We start from the raw sequence: 12,816 nt of genomic DNA, 5'->3' as shown, positions 1-12,816 counted from the left end.
AATCCCAACACTGATCGATACCGATCCAGTGGCTGCCACAGAATATAGACTTGAAATATTAACAATCACACATTTTAGTATCGTTCATAGGTTAATGAACAAACGTCCATCGAGACCAGGGATTTCGAGGACAACGTTAAGCGAGTTAACCCGTTTCCAACCAGCCGCTCCGCATCGGACTCGACTAGTCTGGCCTTTAACTGACAGCTCTCGGGCCCAATGACAGGCGGCTGGCTCCGCCTCCAGCCGGGCTCCGCTGTCGACCAATGGGAGCCCGGCGTGTTTACACGTAACACTTTCGCGGCAAAATGGATTTCGCGCGAAAACTCCCGAGCCCTTGTTTAGATCAGCTGGACCCACAACAACAATAACACCCTACTGCGGGGTCGTTTTATCGCCGTGTTTTGACGTGTGACAGCCGGATCGAGGGGCGAACCCACCGGGGTCCGAATTGTGGACGGTACTTTTTTAATTCGTGCGGGTTTTGCAGAGTATCTGAGAGTTGTCCCGCGGCTTCCTGGGAGGGGACGGTGGAACGCGGACCGAGTTAGCATGCTAACCTGGCCTCCGTTGTCTAATGAAGGTTTAACCCGGCCGTGGTGCGGCACCCGTCCCCCTGTCTCACTCCCCCGGAGGGACTCCCCCCACGGCGGGTAGTTCTGAGAACATCGGGTCGTGTTCGGAACCGCGATATTGTAAGGCGTATTTCTGAAAGTTTTGACTGGGATCCCTTTTAACGGACGTGGAGCTCGGTCACACCCGGGGGCAGAGCCCATCAGACGGATGCACCTCGATGTGATCTAACCCTTCACTGCCTTCCTGGTGGGTCTTGGTGGTGTTAGCCTAGCCTAGCTATCGAGCTAGCGTGGAGAGTGCTGGGCAGGCCTCGCCGCGTTTCAGGAGGGACCCAGAGAGTGAGAGATGAGTTAGCCTCGCGTCCCTGCTAACATGCTACCGTCCTGCTGAGCCGCGGGGTGAGCTAGTGGTGTGTGTGACCCGGGCTGGGGGCTCGGGGCTGAGCGCTGGGTCTGTAGCCCTAAACGTGTTGTGATATGTGGGTGATTGCCAGTGGCGTTTGTGCATAGTGAGTTGATTTGATTGGTTTTAGCTCTGCACTTGTGGAAGTTGTGTCAGCGTGCTGTGTCTTGATATTTACTGAGCTTGTGAATGTGGCGTTTTTAGACTGGTTTTGTAAGATAGAACATCTTTTTTTGGACAATGTGCATCATACGCGTGGTGGACTGCGACCACGCTGCAAGGCGGTGTTCAAGTCGACCCCCACGTCCGATGGACACGTCACATTAAACCAAGTGTTGATCCCCTACCTAACGACGGCTTTGCCTTCTGACCACCCCCCGTACGTATCCCCGTAATCTGGCCCCAGAAGGGGTCCTTTGCGGTACACTGCGATGTCAGAGACTCTGATCACGGGTCACACGTCGGAGGATCTTTTGGCCGATTTTGAGACGCTCCTGAACTCGGGAAGCATCGACCTCCACGGGGACCACCAGATAGTCATCATCTCCAGCCCCGGTAATGTGGGTCTCCACCCCTCCGTGGCCCCCACCAGCACCGGGGAGATTCTGCTGTTTGCCACCCCACAGGGGCCTGCCGACGTGGGCGTGCAGGACAAGAGACGGCCGACGCTCGGAAGACCTCCGGTAATGCGGGTGGTTTGTCTGGATACAATGTGGTTAGAGGGGCAGGGTGACAGATTACGTGAGAGATGTCATGGTGGATCTTAATGTGTATAACTTCCTGTTTAAACAGGAAGTGACACAAAGGGGCAGGATGCAGGTGTACCCCTAGCATACTCTTAACTCCCACCAACTGCTGTGGAACTGTTCTTTTCTTACGGTTCTTCTGTGGGTTAACTTCTTTCACTTTCATGGCAGGTCATCACTGTTGCTTTGAATTCAACTCTGTGTGATCTTTGGTTCCTTAGTTTTAGTTTTGTTATTGCGGAGGTCATGTTGCTCAATAGGGATGCTTGGACATTCAGGGATCCCACGATAGCGTGTTGCAGTGGTCCGCTGTTTCATAAGATAATCTTTGTTTTCCTTCCATCCCTCTTTCTTGTCTTTATTCTGTCTCTCTCCTATCCTGTTCCTGCTGTCGTGTTGTGAGTCTCTCCTGTCTTTCTGTCTCCTTCCTTCGCTCTCTGTCTCTCTCTGTCTCTCCCTCTCTCCCTCCCAGGTGAAGAGGAAGCTTGACCTGGACAGCGACCACCAGTATGTCAGCACTACGCGGACCTCGCTTGGCAAAGCTCCGCCCTCAACGCCTGCCCCTCCCAGAGGTACGCCCCCAGAGGAACACGTACACAGGAACCAGCACCGACGCACACCTCCACGCACCCACCTTCATGCACGGATGCATCCTAGGGACGCACAATAAATTTCAGTTCCCTACTGACCAATAAAGTAGTATCGTATGAAGGTGCTATAACTGTTACAATTATTAGGATCTTTGGAAAATGTTTGAAGCTTTCTGGAACGCACGCACACATACACAGACACACACACGCATGCACGCACGTACGCACGCACATGCACACATACTTGCGTGCATACATGCATACCGTAGCCTGCCTCCAACCATTACGCACACACCTCTCACCAAACTCCACTCATACGCCCACCCCTCCTACACCGCGCAAAACAGCAGCGTCTCCTCGCCCCTGTGCTGGCCTGGTGGTGCTAAACTCCCCCCCCCCCTCCCCAGTCCCTCGCTCGGTGGTGGAGAAGTCGCGCTACGACACGTCCCTGAACCTGACCACCAAGCGCTTCCTTGACCTGCTAGCTCAGTCGCAGGACGGTGTGGTGGACCTCAACTGGGCCTCGCAGGTCCTGGACGTCCAGAAGAGACGCATCTACGACATCACCAACGTCCTGGAGGGCATCCACCTCATCTCCAAGAAGTCCAAGAACAACATCCAGTGGCTGTAAGTGGGACCCCCCCCCCCCCCCCCGGGCCTCGCCCCACCCACCCACCCGTCCGTTGACAACACCCCTTCCTAGTTTCACGCTCGAGTTTAAGCGTGCCCTCGCCGCCGACTTAAACATTTGCATTTACAGTAAGTCTAGAGTCTTGGCGCAAAGTAAAAGATTGAAAGAAGTGCAACTCTTTTGTTCAGCCTGAACGTGGGCTGAATGGGGGTGATTGACAGCCGGTCTAGCTCATCAAACGGTCTGAGCTGCAGGCCCCCCGGCTCCCCTCCTTTCCACCAACTCCCTCTTCTCCTCCCCCTCTGCTCCCTCCCCTTCTCTTCTCCTCACTCCCTCCCTCTCTCCTCCCCCTCTGCTCCTCCCTCTCTGCTCTCTTCTCCTCACTCCCCCCCCCCCCCCCCCCAGTGGTAACCGTATCGACGGGGTGTCGGTGGCCCGTCAGAAGGAGCTCCAGAGGGAGGTGCGCCACCTGGTGGAGGCGGAGGAGGAGCTGGACCAGCTGCTCTCCAGGAGCAACCTGCAGCTGAAGCTCCTGACGGAGGAGCCGGTCAACAAGAGATATCCTTTATCACCTCGTTATGGTCTCCTCTTTATCACCTCGTTACGGTCTCTCCTTTATCACCTCGTTACGGTCTCTCCTTTATCACCTCGTTACGGTCTCTCCTTTATCACCTCGTTACGGTCTCTCCTCAACAAGAGATATCCTTTATCACCTCGTTATGGTCTCTCCTTTATCACCTCGTTATGGTCTCTCCTTTATCACCTCGTTACGGTCTCCTCAACAAGAGATATCCTTTATCACCTCGTTACGGTCTCTCCTCAACAACAGATATATCCTTTATCACCTCGTTATGGTCTCTTCGCTCAACAAGAGATATCCTTTATCACCTCGTTACGGTCTCTCCTTTATCACCTCGTTACGGTCTCCCCTTTATCACCTCGTTATGGTCTCTCCGCTCAACCAGAGATATCCTTTATCACCTCGTTACGGTCTCCCCTTTATCACCTCGTTATGGTCTCTCCGCTCAACAAGAGATATCTTTTATCACCTCGTTACGGTCTCTCCTTTATCACCTCGTTACGGTCTCTCCTTTATCACCTCGTTACGGTCTCCCCTTTATCACCTCGTTACCGTCTCCCCTTTATCACATCGTCACCGTCTCTCCACTCAACAAGAGATAATCTTTATCACCTCGTTATGGTCTCTCCTTTATCACCTCGTTGACGTCTCCCCTTTATCACCTCGTCACCGTCTCTCCGCTCAACAAGGGATATTCTTTATCACCTCGTTACGGTCTCTGCTCAACAAGAGATAAACTTTATCACCTCGTTACGGTCTCTCCTTTATCACCTCGTTACGGTCTCTCCTCAACAAGAGATATCCTTTAACACCTCGTTACGGTCTCTCTATCACCTCGTTACGGTCTCTCCTCTCAACAAGAGATATCCTTTATCACCTCGTTACGGTCTCTTCTCTTAACAAGAGATATCCTTTATCACCTCGTTACGGTCTCTCCTCTCAACAAGAGATATCCTTTATCACCTCGTTATGGTCTCTCCTCTATCAACTCGTTACGGTCTCTCCTCTCAACAAGAGATATCCTTTATCCCCTCGTTACGGTCTCTTCTCTTAACAAGAGATATCCTTTAGCACCTCGTTATCGTCTCTCCTCTATCACTTCGTTGCCATCGCCTCTCGAGAGATCCTTTATTAACTCTAATGGTCTCTCGTCTCAAGAGATATCCTTTATCACCTCGTTATCGTCTCTCCTCAACAAGAGAGATCCTTTATCCCCTCGTTACGATCTCTCCTCAACAAGAGATATCCTTTATTACCTCGTTATAGTCTCTCCTCTCAAGAGATATCCTTTAGCACCTCGTTATGGTCTCTCCTCTACACGAGATATCCTTTATCACCTCGTTACGGTGTCTCCTCTTAACAAGAGATGTCCTGTATCTCCTCGTTATGGTGTCTCCTCTCATTAAGAAGAGATATTCTTTATCACCTCGTTACGGTCTCTCCTTGACAGGTGATATCCTTTATTACCTCGTTACGGTCTCTCCTTTATCAAATTGTTACGGTCTCTCCTTTATCACCTCGTCAAGGTCTCTCCTCTCAACAAGAGATGTCCTTTATCACCTCGTTACGTTCCCTCCTCTAAACAAGAGATATCCTTCATCACCTCGTTATTGTGTCTCCACACGAAAAGAGATATCGTTCCCCGCTGTGGCCGTCTTGCATAAACCAGTCCCGTTCCAGTGTTCTTCCAGAGCCAACCCAGTGCAGCAGAAGGCTCCTTATCCGAGGTTTCTCTCACGCTGGGCTACGTCCGCTGTCAGGACCTGCGGAGGTCCTTCGACAGCCCGGACCAGCTGGTCATGGTGGTCCGGGCCCCGCCGGAGACCCAGATGCAGGTCTCGGAGCCCAGCGAGGTACCGGTGTGCCCCTGGGCCTGCTAGGGGGGGACGTGTTGGCTCTGTGTCTGGTTCACTGCACGCAGCCCTACGCTGGGCGGCCGTCGCTTTGTCCAATTCTGCAGTTGGGTTTCGATTCAGGACTTACTCGCTAGGATTTACAGTTTCAATATGCGTGGTGGAAAACACGGCATCACGCGAGGCTTACATCCCCTTGTTATTATATCGCAGTACAGGAGGAATTCTTTAGGGGGGTGTGTGTTGTTTGTGTTGTGTGTCTGTGTGTGTGTTTGTGTGTGTGTGTGTGTGGGGGTGGTGATACAACAACACTGAATCAAACCAGTTCCTCCGTCCCCTCCTCTGTCATCAGATCTCTTCTTCCAACGCCTCAACCATCCCTCGTGAATGATAGGACATGATATGACTAGGACATTTAGTTCCTCGTGGTCAGGGGCCAGCCGGGCAAACATGTTGGGATCCTTTCCTCCAAACCACTTAGACGAGCTGGCACTAACTTCCGTCTCCCAGGGTTACCAGGTGTCCCTGAAGAGCTCCCTGGGGCCCATCGACGTGTTCCTGTGTCCGGACAGCAGCTCCGGCACCTGCAGCCCCGTGGAAGGAAGTAGTCCCATCAAGGCGGAGGTGGACCCCGTCCTGGCCCCGCCCCCCATGCTGCCCGTCGTCCAATCGCCCCACAGGAGCCTCGCGTCCGCCCAGGAAGTGAGGTCATCGTCGCCGGACTCGACGTCGTCCACCGTGACGGCCGCGTCCCAGCAGGACTCCGCCTCCGTCGCGTTGCCTGGTGGAACGGGTAAAGATGCTTGCTGAGCACGGTCGTCAAGGCGATTCTAAAGCGGCCGTCGATGAGATTTCAGATTGAGGGAGGGAGTGAGGGAGAGGGAGAGATTTGCAAGGATTTTGAAAATGTTTATGTTTGTCCTGTACTTCTGCTCCGACGTTCGAATTACATCTTGAATACAAATCATTGTTTTGAAATGAATAACAAAGTCTCACAATGCCACTTCCTGTCTCTTGACAGAGCCCTTCCTGGCGGGCGACCCGTTCTCCGGCCTGGGCGACATGTCCGACTTCAACTTCTCCCCGCTGTCGTCGCCCCACTTCCTGGAGGGTGACAACAACCTCGCACTGCCATTGGACGGCTTCATCAACCTGTCCCCGCCCCACAGTCACGACTACCACTTCGGATTGGAGGACCACGAGGGCATCAGCGAGCTGTTCGACTGCAACTTTGGGGACCTCACGCAGGTCCTGGGGGACAGTTGAGACTGAGAGGGGGAGGTCGAAGATTTAAGCGGAAGATTCCGTGTTCTCTGGAAGATTCCCTGTATTCAGGAAGATTCCGTGTTCTCTGGAAGATTCCGTGTTCTCTGGAAGATTCCATGTTCTCTGGAAGATTTGGGGTTCTCTGGAAGTGTGAAAGATTCCCCGGAAGTGTAAAGGGAAGACTGGAAAGTGACTTGTAATGTTTGCCATCAGGAAGCGTCCTGTGGAAAGGTCTGGACTGTAACGTTGAATTGAGAATTTAACTAGCCATCGTCTTCAGAGGTTACGGAGCAGAACGCTACTGCCTAAACTGAACTCCGTACCCCCACACACACATACACACACACACACACACACACACACACACACACACACACACACACACACACACACACACACACACACACACACACACACACACACACACACACACACACCGTCCAAATAGTACAGTAACGTGCTAGCACTTCTCCAGCATCTTTAGCTAGTTTTAGCTACTTAATTTATTACCGAAGTGAATTCCGACTGCGTTGTACCGAGCGAGGTTAAGCCTTTGTTGTTGGATGTGTGTGTGTGGTCGGGTTGGTCTGTGCGTGCCTGTGTGTGTGTTGGTGAGGTTCATGGCTGTGGTGATGAGGTGATATCCTGGACATGGTTGCCTCGTGAGAGGACAGGACAGCCCTTCTTGCGCTGGGTGGTGTCACGCGTTCCCTTGGTGTAAAACACAAGCGCTTCAACCAGGTCCGGTAGTTCTACCTAATCTCTACTCCGACAGAAACCCCTCTTCTATGAACTATTCAGAAGAGGCTGGGGGTCAGGGTTGGCCTGGAGACGAGAGGTGAACTGTGCTGGATCCTCAACCAGGATGTTCTGAACGACAATGGGGCGGGGCCTAGTCTCAGGTACAGGATGTGGGAGGAGCCTGGAGGGATGGTATCTGCTGGTTACCAGGCTGAGACGATATCTCAAACCCTGATGGACCTGATCAGCGCCATGGTGGAAGAAGAGAAGAAGAAATCTTCTTGTTCAGCCCTGCAGGCTGTAGTGTCAGAGTTCTCAGCCCCTGAGGATTCTGGGTAATGTAGTTCATAGCCTCTCAGTGGGTCTGCCACAGGCACTGCTCGATATATGCACTTCTAATCAGAAGCTCAGTGTTGAAGCCTTAAGTCTCTCTTTTCACCAACCGCCTCCTTAGTGTGTGTGTGTGTGTGTGTGTGTGTGTGTGTGTGTGTCCATTTTGTAGAAACAAATAATTATAATGAAATATCAGCAATAAATGAAACGGATAGGTATAGTGGTGCAACGGTTCACGGGTTACCGTGAGGGTTGATCCGTACGGATCAACCCTCACGGTTCGGGACGCAAGTGATCCGCGGATCAGCTGATTTAAAAAATAAAAAAAAAGTCGGGCGTACACATGATCAGCGCATGTTCCTCCTCCTGTATTCCTGTATTTACAACATCAAGTATCGTAGCGAAATACAGTTTCTGGCGTGTTTTACGCCTCGTGCCCACTACACCGTCAGTCAAAGGACGTCGGAAGGCGTGGCCGAGTAGTGTCACAGTGCTTAAATTTGCGTACGCTATCTGATTGGATGACGGATCCGTCACTGCCGAAAAAGTTGAACATTTTACAACATTTTGACGGAGCCCACGGATCCAACGGAACGGACGGATGCACAATGCATTACGCGTCAGTCCCCATTCAAAGTCAATGGGGATCAGTCAACGGACGGATGCAGTGGGCACGAGGCGTTATTTGGCGTTCCGTAAATCACATTGGAACCGGAAATGTTTATGTTTGGTTGTAGTCTTTTTGCTCGGTTCTCCGTATCAACAGTAGGGCTAGAACCGAGCAAAAAGACTACAACCAGCCCCCCTTGCAATGAGCAATGAGTCTTCCAACAGAAATCAATGGATTTACAAAATGCCAAATAAAACTGTATTTCGCTACCATACTTAATGAAAAAAAAGAAGACGAGGTCTGCATTGCCTGGGGAGAGTTTAGACTCTAAACTCTCCCCAAGCAATGCAGACATCCTGAATTTAAAGTTGTAAATCCAGGGTTAGGGATTATTTACTATCCGTGTTAAAAAGAAGGAATAATGCCTCAGATTTGCATTTTTTTAAATATTGACTATGCTTAAAGGAAGCAAGGATTATTACCTAATTTTTCGCTTTATTTTGTTTTTACACATGAAGATTTTATTTAAAGTCACATTTGTCTTATCTTTTTTGTGGTTGTTGATCCGAAAATGATCCGACCCGTGACTCAAAAACCGTGACACGATCCGAACCGTGAGTTTTGTGATCCGTTGCACCCCTAGAAAGGTGTGGTTGATGTATGTAATAATGTGTGTGTTTAGTGGTGTTGAGGGGTTTGAAATGACGTGCTTACGATAATGGTGATTTCCCTCCGTAGTGTCAACTTATGTTTGTGAGGTCGGCCCAGTTGGAGGTATTTACTGTGTGCGTGAACACATTTCTGGACTTATTTATTGAAATGTTGACGGAGGTACAAAACAGAAAAGGAGCTAAACCAGATAATAACCCTACTAGTTGTAGACTGGCAATATGCAAATATTGATCATGAAGACGTGGGTGTACAAAGTCCTGTTTATTTGATTTGTAGTTGAGCCTTTGTCCTCTTGTCTCAGCTTGCTTTTATACATCATTTTAATGTTTGTATATTTTCTTTATTATACTTTATTTAAAATATATATTTCGTCCTAGGCCGTTGTCCATATGCAACCTCTTTTTAAAATGAGCTTTTTTTTTCTTTGACCAAAAGGAAAAGTAATGCCCAATAACGAATTGTAGCCTATAACTCTGCTGTTAACGTTTGAAATGATGACATCGGGAACATTTCACACCGGTTATCGGTGTTCTTCAGAATCTTGTGACGACATTTTTACATCATTTCACAACGCACAGCTATTTCGGATGTCTCATCGTCGGTTCAAAGGGTTTGCACTAAACGTGTAATTTGATGGATGCATACTCTGCAATCTGGAACAACCCCTCTTTTAAAACCCAATGCAAATATTACTTAAGTCGTTAAGTATTTCACATGCACCTCCTTCTGTAACCCTCATCTAACAGACATGGAGCCGTCTTTCTGGACGGCTTATTGGGATTTTCAATGGCAGCTCATGTAATTATTCTGTTGCTTTTCTAGATTTAGTTTCTTTGTCATTGTATCACAGCAGGTGCACCACATCGGAGTTCATGTCATACCTGCAGGGCAAACCCAGTGCCTTTTAATAGAGATGAGTTTTATTACGGCGCCAGGCTGGTTTTATGGCGGTGACATAATCAGGTGTTCAATTAGTGTCAGTAGTTTTCTCTGTTGCCGATTTTCCTGCGTTTAATCAGGCGTTTCCCACGAGAACGTGCGTTGTTGTGGGGTTGCACGATTCACCTGTTTGAGTTCGTCTTCGGGTTAATTGATTCTTTGTCAGTTTGATTTAAGTGGATCAGTTTTCAACGTAGTAGGCCTGTCTGAGGAATGCAACTCTACCCAACTTTAATTTATTTTCTGTATGGAAAAGTGGGAGTTTATAATTCAACACTGTCCTTGATAGCAGAGATTGAATTCCACCCTGAACCTATAGTTTCATGGGGTTGAGTGCCCGTTTGTAATATAATTTACCTTTAATTAATTTCCGTAAGAGGTCGCCTGAAGCTACCCAACAATCACTAACAGTTGAGAGATTTTCATTTTATATTCTCTTATTTTGGTGACATATAGCCTACTGGGAATTAACAAATGATTTATAATTGAAAAGTAAATGCAGATTGTGAGTCAGTGTGTGCGTGTTTTGTGCGCGTGTGTGTGTGTGTGCGCGTGTGTGCTTTTTCATTCAATTAAAATAAAAACTATTTTCTTTCTGAGCCATGCATTACCTACCTCTTTATTTTTCAGTGCGTTATTTCAGAAGTACAAAAGTCTACCGCTAGGAGGCGACATCAGTGATAATAATATCATGGGTGATGCGAACAATCAAACTTCGTTGTTAAAGCTCACTCAAGTCTTTTTTTCTTGCTTTCATCCAGAGTTTCATAACAATGTTACAATTCTGGATGTAGTTACTTATTTTATATGCAAATATGTATGTCTTGTGTTTCTGTCCTTTTTTACTAATTTAATATTGGTATATCAACACATATACTAATATTATTTGTTAATAGATTTAATGTATATGTTTAGTGAGCTAATATCCTTGTATCCTATCCTGAACCGAATGGATCCTAGAGCTTGTATGACAGACAGATAAATAGAGAGAGAGGGAGGGGCGAGGGACATGAGGGAGGGAGATCGAGAGCGAGGGAGACTATATCAGTGACAGGCGTAGGTCTGCATGTCACTTAAACTGATAAGGGACTAGTGAGACGTCGGATGATGTGCCACCGGGATGTGCATACCCATGCATGGCGGAGCTACGATGGTGAGCGCGCACACACACACATTCACATACACATACACATACACACACACACACACACACACACACTAGTTAAGAATGTTCTCTAGTATAATTTGGGGTCTTTTATCAGCAGTTGTACATCCGGCTGCTCCCAGCCCTCTCCCCTGTTCCGAGTGTATTGCAGAGTACTGATCACCTCCCTGTCATGAAAGATGGTTTTAATTGGTCATTAATGGCCTGCAGTGGGCCAAACTACAGCAGTAATACTGTACTGCTGTAGTCTCACTATTTGTAGTGAGGCGAGAAATCTCGAAACATGACAACTATGTTGTCTCTGGCTGTCAACTCCACACAAATATGTATTGAGTGTATTGCAGATTTATGATCACCTCCCTGTCATGAAACATGCTTTTAATTGGTCTTGAATGGGCTGCATTGAGCCAAACTACAGCAGTACTAGTAGCAGTGAGACGGGAGATCTCTAAACATGACAACTATGTTGTCTCCGGCTGACATCTTAACACAAAGGGAGGAATGTTCAGCAGGTGCGAGGGGAGCACTTTGTGCAGCCAATGTTTCCTATCCTGTGGGGGACTCGTGGCTCATAAATACATGGTTGGGGCAGTTGATCGGGTTAAACTGGTGGTCACCAGAAACATCAAGAGGTCAGGGTGGCAAAGAGGTTGGGAACCACTGATGTACCGAACCACATAATGTATGGTTCATAATATTCAGTCAACTTTTTTGGGTTTGAGGTTTGAGCAAACTTCAAAGAACATTGAAAGTATTTACAGTTTTTTTCAATTGCTTGAACACTAAAGACACAGGCTTAGATCAAAGTAACACAACTTTTTGTGTCTATACCTTAAACACATGCAACCATAGCTTAAACAAAAGTGATGCTTTGCACTTTAGTTGCAATTGTGCAACACACTTGCTCCTTTCTGCAACACACTTGCTCCTGCACACTACACACTATTCCATACATAAGATGCTTAGTTCAAAAATGAAATCTCAGAATATCATTGGTAAACCATGTCTATTCAAAATACGAAACACATTGGGAAATTGAAAATACTTAAATACACACCTGAAAACACTTCGTCACAAAACTGAACACCAATCAGCCAGCTACAAAAAAGCCAAAGGGCAATTGTGCACGTCCCGGGGGAGCGCGGGGGAAATAGATCATGTGTGCCTCCATAAGCCTTCAAGGGTAACTGCACCATCATGCAAAAATAGGTCCCTACAATACAGCATGAACAGGACAGGATACATGCAGCTGAACAGGACAGATAAGTGCAGCCCAGGTTTGTTGTTGTCTGGGATAATGTTAATTTCTATCGGGCTGTTTTGGTCCGGAACTGGTTCACAAACCATAAACAATTTGAAGTTGTATACTTGCCACCTTAGTCACCATTTCTAAACCCTACATGCCCGCAATGCCTCTTCTGCAGGCAATGGAACAGGCCTGCGGAGACATTGAGATTAGGTCAATCCATGGATGGATTCAGCACACAAGGCGAGGATCCATAAGCCAACCCACGCACAATTGCCATGTTTTTCTGTGTATTTTTGTTTTATTTTTGCTTAAACTGAATTTACTGCACTGTAAAGTAACGTACTGCAATGTACAGTATTGAGTATTTTATTTTTTGGTTGTGAAAACGTGCCTTCTGTGGAACTGAATATAAGCAGTGACCATGAAAGACTGCAGTGTTTTTTATAAAGTAGGCTAGTGTTTT

The 12,816-nt window shown here is 48.0% G+C and overlaps 2 protein-coding genes across 4 annotated transcripts in view; both read left to right on the top strand.

The window, feature by feature from the left end:
- Positions 1–335: 335 nt before the first annotated feature.
- Positions 336–7,076, top strand: e2f1 (E2F transcription factor 1). 3 transcript variants are annotated; one of them, XM_079741373.1, is made up of 7 exons: positions 336–1,661; positions 2,197–2,296; positions 2,722–2,941; positions 3,351–3,503; positions 5,264–5,378; positions 5,889–6,171; positions 6,400–7,076. In XM_079741373.1, the coding sequence occupies exons 1-7, from the start codon at positions 1,410–1,412 to the stop codon at positions 6,642–6,644; spliced, it is 1,368 nt and encodes a 455-aa protein (XP_079597499.1). In that variant the 5' UTR covers positions 336–1,409; the 3' UTR covers positions 6,645–7,076. The 3 variants fall into 3 exon arrangements, with proteins under 3 accessions (XP_079597499.1, XP_079597500.1, XP_079597498.1); XM_079741374.1 differs by lacking the exons at positions 5,889–6,171; positions 6,400–7,076 and having other exon boundaries at positions 2,800–2,941; positions 3,351–5,403; XM_079741372.1 differs by lacking the exons at positions 5,889–6,171; positions 6,400–7,076 and having other exon boundaries at positions 3,351–5,403.
- Positions 7,077–11,031: 3,955 nt separating this feature from the next.
- LOC307079786 (protein-glutamine gamma-glutamyltransferase 2-like) overlaps positions 11,032–12,816 on the top strand; it is a 19,073-nt gene continuing 17,288 nt past the window's right edge. The window contains exon 1 of the mRNA XM_079742292.1: positions 11,032–11,092. Coding sequence (XP_079598418.1) covers positions 11,044–11,092 — 49 coding nt within the window. The 5' untranslated portion in view covers positions 11,032–11,043. The remainder of the gene's footprint in view (positions 11,093–12,816) is intronic.

This window comes from Pollachius pollachius, assembly GCF_949987615.1.
Source record: "Pollachius pollachius genome assembly, chromosome: 8".
Lineage (NCBI taxonomy): Eukaryota > Metazoa > Chordata > Actinopteri > Gadiformes > Gadidae > Pollachius > Pollachius pollachius.
This window is presented reverse-complemented; position numbering and strand designations above follow the sequence as displayed.